Source organism: Oncorhynchus gorbuscha, linkage group LG06 (assembly GCF_021184085.1).
Source record: "Oncorhynchus gorbuscha isolate QuinsamMale2020 ecotype Even-year linkage group LG06, OgorEven_v1.0, whole genome shotgun sequence".
Taxonomy (NCBI): Eukaryota; Metazoa; Chordata; class Actinopteri; order Salmoniformes; family Salmonidae; genus Oncorhynchus; species Oncorhynchus gorbuscha.
The window spans coordinates 67,887,851-67,904,617 of NC_060178.1; the positions used below are offsets into that span (position 1 = coordinate 67,887,851).

Here is a 16,767-nt window from a genome sequence, read left to right on the forward strand (position 1 = left end):
GGAAACAGAGAGAACATACAACATGTAATTAGGGAATTGAAACCAGGTGAGTGTGAAAACAAGCCAAAACAAATGGAAAAATGGATCAACGATGGCTAGAAGACCGGATACGTCGACCGCCGAACACCGCCCGAACAAGGAGAGGAACCGACTTCGGTAGATGTCGTGACAATAATGGCTACTTCTGAAAGTTTGAAACTGTTGAGGAGTAAAACAAGGTTGTCCACTATCGGCATATGTATTTATTATGGCCCTCCAAAGGTTAGCTGTTAAAATCAGATCCAACAATAATATCAAGGGGTTAGAAATCCAGGGTTTAAACACAAAAGTGTCATTGTACGCTGATCATTCATGGTTTCTTTTAAATCCACAATTAGAATCCCTCCACAGCCTCATAGAGGATTTAGATACTTTTTCTAACCTCTCTGGATTACAAACAAATTATGATCATGTACTAAATGATGTATTGGATAACTAAAAATACATCTTTTACATTACCGTGTAGTTTACATTTACATTTTTACATTTAAGTCATTTAGCAGACGCTCTTATCCAGAGCGACTTACAAATTGGTGCATTCACCTTATGACACCTTATGACATCCAGTGGAACAGTCACTTTACAATAGTGCATCTAAATCTTAAGGGGGGGGGTGAGAGGGATTACTTATCCTATCCTAGGTATTCCTTAAAGAGGTGGGGTTTCAGGTGTCTCCGGAAGGTCTAATGGTGAAGTAGACATGCTTGGTATACATATCCCCAAATAAATAAATGATCTCCCTCCAATATATTTTAATAGAAAATTAGCAAAAATTGATAATATCTTGCTACCATGGAAAGGAAAATGCCTGTCTATTTGTGGAAAAATCAACCTGATTAACTCTTTAGTCATATCCCAGTTTACCTATTTGCTTATGGTCTTGCCTACCCCTAGCGAACAGTTCAAATTAAATGGGTCTATTTATATAATGAATATGAATTCGGAGGGCAGAAATTATTAAATATTGAAGCATTAGACTTTACAGGCTAACTTAAATGTATGGAAATGACTCCTCTACCCAAACTTAGGAAAGGGGAAGGGGGAAGGGGGAAAAAGTAGGGAACTTGTTTATCGGCCCTGCATTAAAGACCATAATTGGTTAAAGAAAATTGTGATAAATAAAAAAGTATAGAAGTTTCATTTAAGGACCAACAAATTGACAGTTGTGCCATATAGATTGCAAAATAGTTACGAAGAGATTTTCGACGTACGGATTCCATGGTACGTGTTTATGAACTGGTACACAAAACGACATCAGATTGAAATCTTAGAATTGTTCATTTTGAATTATTATACAAAATTATTGCAACCAGTAGAATGTTATAAATGGGGGATACAATCTTCCCAGCTCTGCAGATTTTGCTGTGAAGAGACAGAATCAACCATTTTTTACTGTCCATATGAAGCTTGTTTTTGGTCATAGATGTAGGAATGGCTGAAGAATTGCAACATTTACCTGGAGCTAACTCTGCAGATAACACTACTGGGTGATCTGAAAAGTCATAGTCAATCGATCAATAATATAATACTTTTAGCAAAAGTGTATATTTTTTATTTACAATCTGTAAAAAATTATGAGAATAGAAAGGTTCAGAACTTTTGTGAAACATCACAGCACAGTATGAATCCAATATGGATGGTGTTAAAAGATAGATGGGAGGGGTCGAATGAAGCTGAAGGTTGGGAATAATAACAACTAATAACAACAAGATAACTAATGTAAAAATATGATTTATGTATGTATATATGTATATGTTTATATATATTTGCAAAAAAATATACGGGGGATTGGAAGTGATGCTGACATTGATGGAGCTACAGTCTTCCAATTCATGCGGTTGATGCCAGGGCTCTGTGCAGGCCAATCAAGTTCTTCCACACCGATCTCCACAACCCATTTCTGTATTAACCTCGCTCTGTGCACGGGGGCATTGTCATGCTGAAACAGGAAAGGGCCTTCCCCAAACTGTTGCCACAAAGTTGGAAGCACAGAATTATCTAGCATATCGTGCTGTAGCGTTAAGATTTCCCTTCACTGAAACAAAGGTGCCTAGCCGGAACCATGAAAAACAGCCCCAGACCATTATTCCTCCTCCAACAAACTTTACAGTTGGCACTATGCATTCGGACAGGCAGTGTTCTCCTGGCATCCGCCAAACCCAGATTTGTCTGTCGGACCGCCAGATGGTGAAGATTGATTCATCATTCCAGAGCACGTGTTTCCACTGCTCCAGAGTCCAATTGTGGCGAGCTTTACACCACTCCAGCCTCATCTCTTGGCATTGCGCATGTTAATCTTAGGCTTGTGTGCGGCTGCTCGGCCATGGAAACCCATTTCTTGAAGCTCCCAACGTACAGTTTTTGTGCTGACATTTCTTCCAGAGGCAGTTTGGAACTCGGTAGTGTTGCAACTGAGGACAGATTATTTTTATGCCCTACACGCTTTAGCACCTGGCGGCTCCGTTCTGTGAACTTGTGTGGCCTACCACTTCACAGCTGAGCTGTTGTTTCCACTTCACAATAACAGCACTTCCAGTTGACCGGGGCAGCTCTAGCAGGGCAGAAATCTGACGAACTGACTTGTTGGAAATGTGGCATCCTACAGTATGACGGTGCCACGTTGAAAGTCACTGAGCTCTTCAGTAAGGCCATTCTACTGCCAATGTTTGTCTATAGAGATTGTATGGCTGTGTGCTCGGTTTTATACACCTGTCAGCTACTGGTGTGGCTGTAATAGGTGAATCCACTATTTGAATGGGTGTCCACATACTTTTGCATGGCTATTGCCGAAATTCTCTAATAATCTACAAACCACACAGAAGAACAATGTAAACACTTTACCATTTAAATAACAATAATAAAATGTAAAGTATAAGTACAAAGTATCAGCCATTTAATAACCATTGTAAAAAGCGACTTACCCTCAACAACATTATGTACATGACCTGGTGGGTGAAGAGAATCACTTACTCATCATCGACGCATTCATATCACACCAGGGAGGTTCAGAGTTTAGAATCCTTTGCAGAAAAGAGCCGATAGAAATGTCCAGTTGTGGTAGAGTAGCCTACTCCTTTCACTGGAAAAATTAAACTGACTTTTGACCCCGGGATGGGCCTGATTCTTATCATTTTTTATAACTTTTTTTTGTGTGTTTAGCAGATGCTCTTATCCAGAGCGATTTACAGGAGCAATTAGGGTTAAGTGCCTTGCTCAAAGGCACATTGACATATTTTTCACCTTGTCGGCTCGGGAATTCGAACCAGCGACCTTTCGGTTACTGGCCCAATGCTTTTAACCGGTAGGCAACCTGCCGCCCTTACATCAGTTCCGGCCTAAAGTTCCTATTGGCTCAAGGTCAAGGTGGACCGGGTCATGGGTCCCATGAAAGGTCAGAGGTGTGACCTGTAAACAGACACTTCACTCCTCCAAGGCAGAGGGGGAGAGCATCCTTCCCACTGCAGCAGACTTTCAGTAAATGTAAGCAACTCTATACTCAGGGGGAGAGGATTTTTAACACTACGTATATTTAGAAAGTATTTGAGTCATTTCAAGGCCTATTCCTCAACTTGTTGACCTAGTCCTATTCCTATTGAGTCATTTCAAGACCTATCCTCAATTTCATATTTTAATATTTTGATCATATTTTTACTATGTACTTGTGCTTTTGTCCTAAAAAGTGAGTACATTAGGCAATTTATAAAAACATTTACAAGAATGATGAGATTGTAATCTTTCTTGCAGCATTACTAGTTATTCTTTATGGCCTTCTCATGATAAATAATTACTTTTGGGTATGTCTATTTAGGGGGAAATCGACATCTAACAGGATCGTTATTTTAAATTGGAAGTTGAACTCTGGCCAATTATTATTGTTTCCTTTTAACAGTATCAGCTGTGCAATTCACATAATGCTGTAACATTTTTTCCACTCAGGGATTCAATTTACCCTCGCCACCAGAGCCCCCTACTGTTGAAGCAGAGTACTACACCATTGCAGAGTTCCAGTCCGTCATTTCAGATGGCATCAGTTTTAATGGAGGGCAGAAAGCAGATGTAAGCTTCTTTTATCTATACTTTGGAGTGCATGTATGTCCAATGTGTTATTGTTTTTGACCTTGTTCAGTTAAATTCTTGAAATTTACAGATACTGCAGATACTGTGGCTTATTTTAATTGTATTTTTTACCCCTTTTTCTCCCCAATTTCGTGGTATCCAATTGTTTTAGTAGCTACTATCTTGTCTCATCGCTACAACTCCCGTATGGGCTCGGAAGAGACGAAGGCTGAAAGTCATGCGTCCTCCGATACACAACCCAACCAAGCCGCACTGCTTCTTAACACAGCGCGCATCCAATCCGGAAGCCAGCCACACCAATGTGTAGGAGGAAACACTGTGCACCTGGCAACCTTGGTTAGCGCGCACTGCGCCCGGCCCGCCACAGGAGTCGCTGGTACGCGATGAGACAAGGACATACCTACCGGCCAAGCCCTCCCTAACCCGGACGACGCTAGGCCAATTGTGCATCGCCCCACGGACCTCCCGGTCGCGGCCGGTTACAACAGAGCCTGGGTGCGAACCCAGAGTCTGTGATGGCACAGCTGGCGCTGCAGTACAGCGCCTTAAACCACTGCGCCACCTGGGAGTCCTGATGATGCCTATTCTTACCAATAAATTCTCTCTGTTCTGTTTTGTAGGTAATCGAGAAGAACTCTGGTGGCTGGTGGTATATCCAGATTGGTGAGAAAGAGGGCTGGGCTCCCTGCTCCTACATCGACAAACGAAAGAAGCCCAACCTAAACCGCAGAACCAGCACTCTGAGCCGGCCCAAAGTCCCACCCCCAGCCCCACCCGTCAAGAAGCAGGACTCTGAGGAGACTGTCCCTACCAGCATTCCTGGATCCGAGGCTCCAGAATCCCCTGCATCTCCCGGAAGGCCTGTGTACGAGGAGCCAGAATATGATATTCCTGCCATTGGGTTTGATCTGGAGTCAGAGTTTGAGTTCCTCAGGACAGATGAGTCCTCAGCGGATGGGAAGAACGAGGATAGCTCCTCAGAGAAGGGCTCTCACCTTTCCTCCAAGCCATCTCCGTCCTCTTCTCTCCATAGCGCCTCCTTCAAGATGGGCGAGTCGTCCGAGGACGTGGGGCAGGAAGAGGAGGAGCCTGAGGGAGAGGAGTGTATCTATGAGAATGACTGCTTCATGCCTTTCAGAGAGATGCCTTATACACAATCCAGTGGCGACTCAGACTTCCTGAAGATTAGTGCCCCGTTGGAGACTAGCAAAGCTGAAAACTCTCACTCCATGTTTGGGGCAAGGAGAAAAGGGAAGACTATCCAGCTGAACGGCAGCCGGTCCCTGTCTCAAACCAAAGCAGAGACCGGGGCATCCAGCTCCAAACCTGCCTCTACAGAGTCCAAACCAGATCTCTCCAAGCAGTCCAGGCCAAAGAAGGACAAAGAGGAGCACAAGATGGGCTCCACCAAGTCCTCCACCAAACCTAAGCCATTGGTCAGGCCTAAGCCCCAGCTGGCCAAGGCCTCCAGTGCAGAGAAAATGGACATCGGCAGCCTCCGGAGACAACTTAGGCCTACAGGCCAGCTGAAGAAGGGCTCCAGAGGAGAAGACTTTGAAACAGCCTCTGTCATCTCCTCTGAGGACTCTGTGTCCTCCCACAGCACCTCCGACATCTCCTCCATCTATTCTAAAGGCAGCCGGGGAGACTCAGACGAGGGCTGCAGTCTCTACCGCACCACAGAGGCCTATGAGAAGGTCCAGGACTCAGAGATGAGCTTCCCTTCCGGGGTGGAAGTGGAGGTGCTGGAGAAGCAGGAGAGCGGCTGGTGGTACGTCCGCTTGGGCGACATTGAGGGCTGGGCTCCAACCTTCTACCTGGAGCCTGTCAGGCAGCTAGACGACAAAGCTGGGTCAGAGTCCGATGGCACCCCTACCAAACTGGGCAGCCTGAGCAAGTCCAACAGCCTGGAGAAGAATGAGCAGAGAGTCCAGGCCTTGAACAACATCAACCAGAGCCTAAAGAGGAGCATACCACCCATCCCCTCCAAGCCCTTTGGCCTGTTCAATGGCTCTCAGAAGAACGTTTTGAAACAGCAGCAGGTGGTCAGGCCTCAGTCGGTCTTTATCTCCAAGCCAATCATCGACGGGCCAAACCCAGTAGGCTCCCTTAGGAGGGGTGAGTCACTCAATTCCACTGACCACCCACGCTCTAGTCCCACCTTGCGCCGCAACGCTTCCTTTGGTACTACCCCACGGTGCCCAGTGTCGAATGGTAACATGGCAAACCGGAACAGACCCGGCACGGGAAGCTCCGAATCACTGGGCCGGGGGACTCAGAGGAACGGTCTACCTATTTCCACGGTGAAACCCAAAACCCACCTCATCCACAACAACCTCCGTGAGGTGTATGTCTCCATAGCGGATTACCATGGTGATGAGGAGACCATGGGGTTCCCCGAAGGAACGACTCTGGAGGTTCTAGAGAGGAACCCTAATGGGTGGTGGTACTGCCAGATCCTAGACGGAGGTCGACCTCGAAAAGGCTGGGTCCCCTCAAATTACCTGGAAAGGAAGAGCTAGTGACACACTAATATTCAGTGCATGTGCAATCAGGTCAGAGACCATGGAAGACAGTGGAAATGGACATGGAAAGACACTGTTTTTTTACAGTGTAAAGATGGAAATCAGAAGAGACCATTTATAGTATCATTGAAGTGGTATACTTTGTGTTTTCTAAACTGAGGGTGGCCAACCAATCCTGCATATAATTAATTACTTGACATTTTATTATTATAATCTGAAGTGACAAAGAAAATACTTCAAAGTATACTTTTTTGACAGGATTTTATCTATTCACAGACAGCCGGGGGTTGGAACAAATACCTTTGGCATTAAAATCAGCAAAAGATCAATCAAATATTTAACAAAATAATTAAACAAAGTGGTTGATTTGATGAAATGTGCTTTTTAATCCAAAATGGAATAATAATGGGATTTGGACACCATTGGAAGAGCTTTGGACAGCTTTGGCTGATCATGGTGAGATTTTGTGATATGATAACATTACTTAATGATCTCCAATGGGCTACAAATTATTCACTTCTAATGATATTTGATCATATAATGTTTTTTAAAATGATTTCTTCTTTAAAGGTCCAACGCAGCCCTTTTTATATCAATATCAAATCATTTCTGGGTAAAAATAAGTAGCTTACTGTGATTGTTTTCAATTAAAATAGTCAAAAATAAACAAAAATAGCTTGTTAGCAAATAGCAATTGGTTTATTAACTCATTTACTCAAATAGCTTTTACTCTAAAAGGGCATTATCATATTATTTTACAATTTCACAGTATTATTCCAACATCATAGTGTGTAAATATATATACAGTGCATTTGCAAAGTATTCAGACCCCTTCCCCTTTTCCACATTTTGTTACGTTACAGCCTTATTCTAAAATGGAGGAAATCCTCAGCAATCTACACACAATACCCCATTACGACAAAGCAAAAACAGGTTTTTAAAACCGTATTTACATAAGAATTCAGACACTATGCTATGAGAATCGAAATTAAGCTCACCTGCATCCTGTTTCCATTGATCAACCTTGAGATGTTTCTACAACTTGATTGGAGTTCCTTGATTGGAGAAACTTCCAGAAGGACAACCATCTCTGCAGCACTCTACCAATCAGGCCTTTATGGTAGAGTGGCCAGACGGAAGCCACTTCTCAGTAAAATGCAGATGACAGCCCGCTTGAAATTTGACAAAATGCACCTTAATGTCTCTCAGACCATGAGAAACAAGATTCTCTGGTCTGATGAAACCAAGATTGAACTCATTGGCCTGAATGCCAAGTGAAGCGTCACGTCTGTAGGAAACCTGGCACCATCCCTACGGTGAAGCATGGGGGTGGAAGCAGCATGCTGTGAGGTTGATTTTCAGTGGCAGGGACTGGGGGACTAGTCAGGATTGAGGGAAAGATGAACAGAGCAAAGTACAGAGAGATCCTTGATAAAATCCTGCTCCAGCGCGCGACCCTTTGGGACAAGTCTCTGAATGTCCTTGAGTGGTCCTGAAAATAGTTGTGCAGCAACACTCCCCTTCCAACATGACAGAGTTAAAGAGGATCTGCAGGGAAGAATGGAACAAACTCCCCAAATACAGGTGTGCCAAGCTTGTAGCTTCATACCCAAGAAGACTCAAGGCTGTAATCCCTGCCAAAAGTTTTTCAACAAAGTACTGACTAAAGGGTCTGAATACTTATGGAAATGTAATATTTCTGTTTTTTATTTTTAATACATTTGCAAAAATATCTTAACCTTTTGTTGCTTTGTCACTATGGGGTATAATTTGTAGATTGACAATGATTTTTTTTTATGATGCAACAAAATGTTGAAAAAGTCAAGGGGTCTGAATACTTTCCGAATGCATTGTATATATAACACAGAAAAATGTAGTTTTTGCCTGCACTGGACCTTTAAAGCTTTTTGCATGTTTAAAATGTTTTGTAAACATTTATCTTGAAATGTTTTGTATGTTGTATTTAAAAGGTCTGTTGCTACACCTTCTCATATGTTAAATGTCATCTGCAGAATGTCTTGTGCATGTTTTTAAGTCACTTTGTTATGAAGCTTAATGTATATTTCATGTAATATTGTTTCATATGGCTAATGTGTGTATGGCATATTGTTGTAGAGCTTTGTGAATGTGTTCTATCAGTTCATTACAGCATGTAAGTCATTTGAAACCTCTTAAAAGCTACAGTCGGAGATTTGAAAAACAAAAATAAACAGCTGAGGGATAGGGCTAGGACAATTTTGGTTTATGACAAAGACAGACAGTTGTGCTGAAGGCATTTATAAGAATTTTCTTCCAGAATCAAAATATGAAGAATTGAAATAACAATTAAACAGATTCCCAAGTTGCTGACTGTAGCTTTAATGTAATTCTTTATCAATGTTTCATGATTTTCTTGATGACACTCTACCTAATGTCTTATACGTACAGTATGTATCATTCGCCACCTTAGAAGTGTATTTCTGCTCTGGTCTTGTGACAAAATAAGTCAGCCTACTGTATATTAGAAGGAGTGGTAAATCAGCAATTTTTTTTCGCTCTTCAGAATCGTCTATTAAACCGTAAATGTTCATTAACTACCTTTTAAGGTGTTTGCTAGGTTGAAAAAAATAAAAAATAAATGATGAGCTGCTTATGCACTTCCATTATTCCATTTAATTTACCAGAGCAAGGAATATTTCACTTGAATATTGGAATTGAGGCTTTGCATTGGCTTTCAAAACCAAACCCCAGCGATGTGTTGAATAGCAATTCTAAATTGTGATCTTATCTGAGAGGGAACAAATCAATTACATTTAAAATCCTTTATTCATACCACAAGGGGCTTGCAGGCAGCAGTGCAAATGCATAAAACAATGACCCACCTGGTGCTACTCATAACTCATATGGGGAAAGACTTGATACTCTTGCCCCTTTGAAAAGGAGGCACATACAGTATTTAAAAAGGTGTACTCTTAATAATTCTGTGTAGTATAAATGTTTTATGTTTGAACATATATTCTAGCTACATAACTTTTTAAATAAAGTATTTCAAGTAATGAATTCCCTATTTTGAACTAACATCTAGTTACATTGAGATAATCTTACCCTGTTTTACATAAAATGGAATAGAACTGATTTATCAATGGATAGGTCACATTGCATACTCTCTTGCCCAAGCACAAAATTCTCAATTTATTTTAATGAAGCTGGCCCTCTTATGGCTGATGTTCAAGACTGCTGAAATATGGTTCCAATGAATGATCCTATTCTGCCAGTTTTATTTTACATACAAGTGTCCTTTGTCATTGTCTGCTGGACAGTATGGAATCGAACTTTAGTTGTAGAGCTTGCTACATTACAGAAATGTTATTTATATTATTCAGCAGAGAGAACGTTCATTTTATGATTACATGTGAACAATAATAATGAATTAATTGTGAATAAATGCACTTTCTGCATTACCTCAGTGTGCATTTTGTTTAAAGATGTCATTCTTTTACAGAATGAATTATGATTATTTTAATTTCTTCATCCTGTATGTTTCAAGGTATGAGACACCTTGGGGGTAATGCAAACTAAAGTGCCTCAAACCTTAACGCATCGTACTATTCAACGCAGTGAAGAAAAGAGATGCAACAGATTGACTGGCTGTCTTCATTTTAGGTAATGAGGCTGTTATGATTCTCAGTAGTTAAGTGGATTTCTCTGCAAGAATCTGATCTTGTGCATTACTCTCTGAGCTGAATTTGTGTTGCTTACTCCATAATATTGCATTGCTGTTGACCAGCCGAAGCTCACTATAGTTTCGTATTGACCCTACTGGATTGGATGTTGATACAACCTAACCTGCCTGCTAGCAACAACATGACAGCATTTTGGTATTTGTTTCATTAGTCCATTGTTGATATAGTCCCAAAATGTCAGCAATCAAGTTTTGAAGAGTCCTGGCTCTTGTCTGCGCCACTCATGGACATTCAGAGACTTGTCCTGGCTGTGTGAAATTTTTGCCAATATTTTTATTTAACATTAACAAACATTTATGTAGCATTGAATATCCCCAAGAACACAGTGGGCTCCATTTCTTAAAATGAAGAAGTTTGGAATCACCAAGACTCATCCTTGAGCTGGCTGCCCGGCCAAATTGAGCGATCGGGGGAGAACGGCCTTAGTCAGGGAGGTGACCAAGAACCCGATGGTCACTCTGACAGAGCTCCAAAGTTCCTCTGTGAAGATGAGGACAACCATTTCTGCAACCCTCCACCAATCATGCCTTTATGATAGAGTTGGCAGACGGAAGCCACTCTTCAGTAAAAGTCAACAAGATTCGCTGGTCTAATGAAACCAAGATTGAACTTTTGGCCTGAATTCCAAGCGTCATGTCTGGAGGAAACCTGGGACCATCCCTACGGTGAAGCATGGTGTTGACAGCATCATGATGTGGGGATATTTTTATGCGGAAGGGACTGGGAGACTAGTCCTGATCGAAGGAAAAATGAATGGCGCTAAGTACAGAGAGATCCTTGAGTAAAACCTGCTCCAGAGTGCTCAGGACCTCAGACTGGGGCAAAGGTTCACCTACCAACAGGACAATAACACTAAGCACACAGCCAAGACAATGCAGGAATGGCTTCGGGACAAGTCTCTGAATGTCCTTGAGTGGTCCAGCCAGAGCCCGGTGAGACCTGAAAATAGTTGTGCAGCGATGCTCCCATCCAACCTGACAGCGCTTGAGAGGATCTGCAGAGAAGAATGAGATAAACTCCCCAAATACAGTTGTGCCAAGCTTGCAGCGTCATACCCAAGAAGATTCAAGGCTGTAATCACTACCAAAGGTGCCTCAACAAAGTACTGAGTAAAGGGTCTGAATACTTATGTAAATGTCATTTCAGTTTTTTAATTTTAATACATTTCCTAAAATTGTAAAAAATAAATAAAATAAAACATTTTTGCTTTTTTTGCTTTTGGGTATTGTGTATAGATTGATGAGGCAAAAAAGTATTTAATACATTTTAGAATAAGTCTGTAACATAAAGAAATGTGGAAAAAGTCAAGGGGCCTGAATGCTTTCCGAAGACACTGATACGTTTCGCCGATTTCAATGTTCAAAACCTGTTGCTCAATCTGCAGTATGTCTGCTGCATAGAGATGAGAGAGAGCCATGAGAAAATATGTTTTGAATCAGTCATGGAAATAGAAGTGCTGAAAACATGTTGGCTCACTATTTAAAAAGAAGATTGAGCACAAGCTAAGAAATACAGTAGTTTTGGCGCAGGTGCAGCCAACTAGCGCTACAAAATGTTTTCCCCGGTCACTAGCTGTAAACTGAGAACATTTTTACTGAGGTTATCAGAATCGTACCTAATAGGATACCTAATGCCTCCACAGACCAAGTAAACCATGTGGAGCCTCCCACCATTAGCTCTGACAAATTGAAAACCCTAGTCATTGGTGATTCCATTACCCGCAGTATTAGACTTAAAACAAATCATCCAGCGATCATACACTGTTTACCAGGGGGCACGGCTACCAACGTTAAGGCTAATCTGAAGATGGTGCTGGCTAAAGCTAAAACTGGCGAGTGTAGAGAGTATAGGGATATTGTTATCCACATCGGCTCCAACGGTGTTAGGATGAAACAGTCACAGGTCACCAAGCGCAAAATAGTTTCAGCGTGTAAATCAGCTAAAAAGATGTGTCGGTATCAAGTAATTATCTCTGGCCCCCTCCCAGTTAGGGGGAGTGATGAGCTCTACAGCAGAGTCTGACAACTCAATCATGGTTGGAAACTGTTTTCTGCCCCTCCCAAAATATAGAATTTGTAGGTAATTGTCCCTCTTTCTGGGACTCACCCACAAACAGGACCAAGCCTGGCCTGTTGAGGAGTGACAGACTCCATCCTAGCTGGAGGGGTGCTCTCATCTTTTCTACAAACATAGACAGGGCTCTAACTCCCATAGCTCCACAATGAGATAGGGTGCAGGCCAGGCAGCAGGCTGTTAGCCAGCCGGCCAGCTTAGTGGAGTCTGCCACTAGCATAGTCAGTGTAGTCAGCTCAGCTACCCCCATTGGGCAAAACTAAACATGGCGGTGTTCGCTTTAGCAATCTCACTGGAATAAAGACCTCCTCTATTCCTGCCATTATTGAAAGAGATTGTGATATCTCACACCTCAAAATAGGGCTACTTAATGTTAGATCCCTTACTTCCAAGGCAGTTATCGTCAATGAACAAATCACTGATCACAATCTTGATGTGATTGGCCTTATAGAAACATGGCTTAAGCCTGATTAATTTACTGTGTTAAATGAGGCCTCTCCTCCTGGTTACACTAGTGATCATATCCCCTGCGCATACCGCAAAGGGGGAGGTGTTGCAAACAATTATGATAGCAAATTTCAATTTACAAATAAAATGACGTTTATGTCTTGTCTTCTAGTCATAAAATCTATGAAGCCTACTCAATCACTTTTTATAGCTACTGTTTACTAGTCTCTTGGGCCATATACAGCGTTCCTCAATGTATCCTTGAATTCCTATTGGACCTTGTAGTCATGGCAGATAATATTCACATTTTTGGTGACTTTAATATTCAAATGGAAAAGTCCACAGACCCACTCCAAAATGCTTTTGGAGCCATCATCGACTCAGTGGCTTTTGTCCAACATGTCTCCCGACCTACTCACTGCCACAGTCATACTCTGGACATAGTTTTGTCCTGTGGAATAAATGTTGCGGATCTTAATGTTTTTCCTCATAATCCTGGACTATCGAACCATCATTTTATTACGTTTGCAATATCAACAAATAATCTGCTCAGACCCCAACCAAGGATCATCAAAAGTCGTGCTATAAATTCTCTGACAACCCAAAGATTCCTAGATGCCCTTCCAGACTCCCTCCTCCTACCCAAGGACGTCAGAGTACAAAAATCAGTTAATCACCTAACCGAGGTACTCAATTTAACCTTACGCCATACCCTCGACGCAGTCGCACCCCTAAAAACATATGAAACTAGCTCCCTGGTATACAGAAAATACCGGAGCTCTGAAGCAAGCTTCCAGAAAATTGGAACAGAAATAGCGCTACACCAAACTGGAAGTCTTATGACTAGCTTGGAAAGACAGTACCATGCAGTATCGAAGAGCCCTCACTGCTGCTCGATCATCCTATTTTTCCAACTTAATTGAGGAAAATAAGAACAATCCAACATTTATTTTTGATACTATCGCAAATTTAACTAAAAAGCAGCATTCCCTAAGAGAGGATGGTTTTCACTTCAGCAGTGATACATTCATGAACTTCTTTGAGGAAAATATCATGATTATTAGAAAGCAAATCACGGACTCAACTCTGCCAGGACCTAGGATCAAGGGAGACACTCAAGTTTTTTAGTACAATATCTCTTGACACATTGATGAAAATAACCATGGCCTCTAAACCTTCAAGCTGCATACTGGACCCTATTCCAACTAAACTACTGAAAGAGCTGCTTCCTGTGCTTGGCCCTCCTATGTCGAAGATAATAAAAGGATCTAAATCCACCGGATGTGTACCAAACTCACTACAAGTGGCAGTAATAAAGCCTCTCTTGAAAAAGTCAAACCTTGACCCAGAAATTTTTAAAACACTATCGGCCTATATCGAATCTCCCATACCTCTCAAAAATGTTAGAAAAGTTGTTGAGCAGCAACTCAATGCGTTCCTGAAGACAAACAATGTATACGAAACGCTTCAGTCTGGTTTTAGACCCCATCGTAGCACTGAGACTGCACTTGTGAAGGTGGTAAATGACCTTTTAATGGCGTCAGACCGAGGCTCTGCATCTGTCCTCGTGCTCCGAGACCTTCGTGCTGTTTTTGATACCGTCGATCACCACATTCTTTTGGAAAGATTGGAAACCCAAATTGGTCTACACAGACAAGTTCTGGCCTTGTTTAGATCTTATATGTCGGGAAAGATATCATTTTGTCTCTGTGGATGGTTTGTGCTCTGACAAATCAACTGTAAATGTTGGTGTTCCGCAAGGCTCTGTTTTAGGACCACTATTGTTTTCACTATATATTTGACCTCTTGGTGATGTCATAATAATATAAATTTTCACTGATATGCGGATGACACACAGCTTTACACACAGCTGAAACATGGTGAAGCCCCAAAATTGCCCTCTCTGGAAGCCTGTGTTTAAGACATAAGGAAGTGGATGGCAGCAAATGTTCTACTTTTAAACTCGGACAAAACAGAGATGATTGTTCTAGGTCCAAAGAAACAAAGAGATCTTCTGTTGAATCTGACAATTAATCCTGGTTGTACAGTCGTCTCAAATAAAACTGTGAAGGACCTCGGTGTTACTCTGGACACTGCTCTCTCTTTTAACAAACATATCAAAACTTTTTCAAGGACATCTACATAACATTGTGCAAATCAGAAACTTTCTGCCCAAAAATGATGTAGAAAAATGATTCCATGCTTTTGACACTTCTAGGTTAGACTACTGCAATGCTCTACTTTCCGGCTACCCGGATAAAGCACTAAATAAACTTCAATTGGTGCTAAATACGGCTGCTAGAATCTTGACTAGAACCAAAAAATGTGATCATATTACTCCAGTGCTAGCCTCTCTACACTGGCTTCCTGTTATGGCAAGGACTGATTTCAAGGTTTTACTGCTAACCTACAAAGCATTACATGGGCTTGCTCCTACCTATCTTTCCGATTTGGTCCTGCCGTACATACCTACATGTAGGCCTCCGAATTGTCCCTAGAATATCTAAGCAAACAGCTGGAGGCAGGGCTTTCTCCTATAGAGCTCCATTTTTATGGTGTGGTCTGCCTACCCATGTGAGAGACGCAGACTCGGTCTCAACCTTTGTCTTTATTGAATACTAATCTCTTCAGTAGGTCCTATGATTGAGTGTAGTCTAGCCCAAGAGTGTGAAGGTGAAAGGAAAGGCACTGGAGCAACAAACTACCCTTCCTGTCTCTGCCTGGCCGGTTCCCCTCTCTCTACTGGGATTCTTTGACTCTAACCCTATTACAGGGGCTGAGTCACTGGCTTACTGGTACTCTTCAACGCCGTCCCTCGGAGAGGTGCGTCACTTGAGTGGGTTGAGTCACTGACGTGATCTTCCTGTCCGGGTTGGTGTGGCGGATCTTCCTGTCTGGGTTGGCGTGGCTTGTTGTACCGTGGCGAAGACATTTGTGGGCTATAATCGGCCTTGTCTCAGGATGGTAAGTTGGTGGTTGAAGAAATTCCTCTAGTGGTGTGGGGGCTGTGCTTTGGAAAAATGGGTGGGGTTATACCCTGTCTGGGTGGCCCTGTTTGGGGGTATCGTCGGACGGGACCACAGTGTCTCTGACCCCTCGTCTCAGCCTCCAGTATTTATGCTGCAGTAGTTTATGTGTCGGGGGGCTAGGGTCAGTCTGTTATATCTGGAGTATTTCTCCTGTCTCATCCGGTGTCCTGTGTGAATTTAAGTATGCTCTCTCTAATTCTCTCTCACTCTTTCTTTCTCTCTTCCTCTCAGAGGACATAAGCCGTAGGATCATGCCTCAGGACTACATGGCCTGATGACTCCTTGCTGTCCCCAGGCAGTGCTGTTGCTCCAGTTTCAACTGTTCTGCCTGCGGCTATGGAACCCTGACCTGTTCACTGGACGTTCTACCTGCCCCAGACCTGCTGTTTTCAACTCTCTAGAGACAGCAAGAATGGTGGAGATACTCTGAATGATCGGCTATGAAAAGCCAACTGACATTTAATCCTGAGGTGCTGACCTGTTGCACCCTCGACAACCACTGTGATTATTATTATTTGACCCTGCTGGTCATCTATGAACATTTGAACATCTTGGCCATGTTCTGTTATAATCTCCACCCGGCTCAGGCAGAAGAGGCCTGGCCACCACTCATAGCCTGGTTCCTCTCTAGGTTTCTTCCTTGGTCCTGGCCTTTCTAGGGAGTTTTTCCTAGCCACCGTGCTCCTACACCTGCATTGCTTGCTGTTTGAGGTTGTAGTCTGGGTTTCTGTACAGCACTTTGTGACATCAGCTGATGTAAGAAGGGCTTTATAAATACATTTGATTGATTGTTACAATCCTATATCCTCAAGGGGGCAGCATAAGCACTCTAGAACAGCTCAGTCCAAATGTAAC

General features: G+C 42.4%; 1 protein-coding gene across 1 annotated transcript in view; it reads left to right on the forward strand.

Moving 5' to 3' along the window:
- LOC124038258 (SH3 and PX domain-containing protein 2A-like) overlaps positions 1 to 7,498 on the forward strand; it is a 97,949-nt gene extending 90,451 nt beyond the window's left edge. The window contains exons 13-14 of the mRNA XM_046353891.1: positions 3,976 to 4,095; positions 4,737 to 7,498. Of these exons, the coding sequence (XP_046209847.1) occupies positions 3,976 to 4,095; positions 4,737 to 6,638 (2,022 nt within the window). The 3' untranslated portion in view covers positions 6,639 to 7,498. The remainder of the gene's footprint in view (positions 1 to 3,975; positions 4,096 to 4,736) is intronic.
- Positions 7,499 to 16,767: the final 9,269 nt, after the last annotated feature.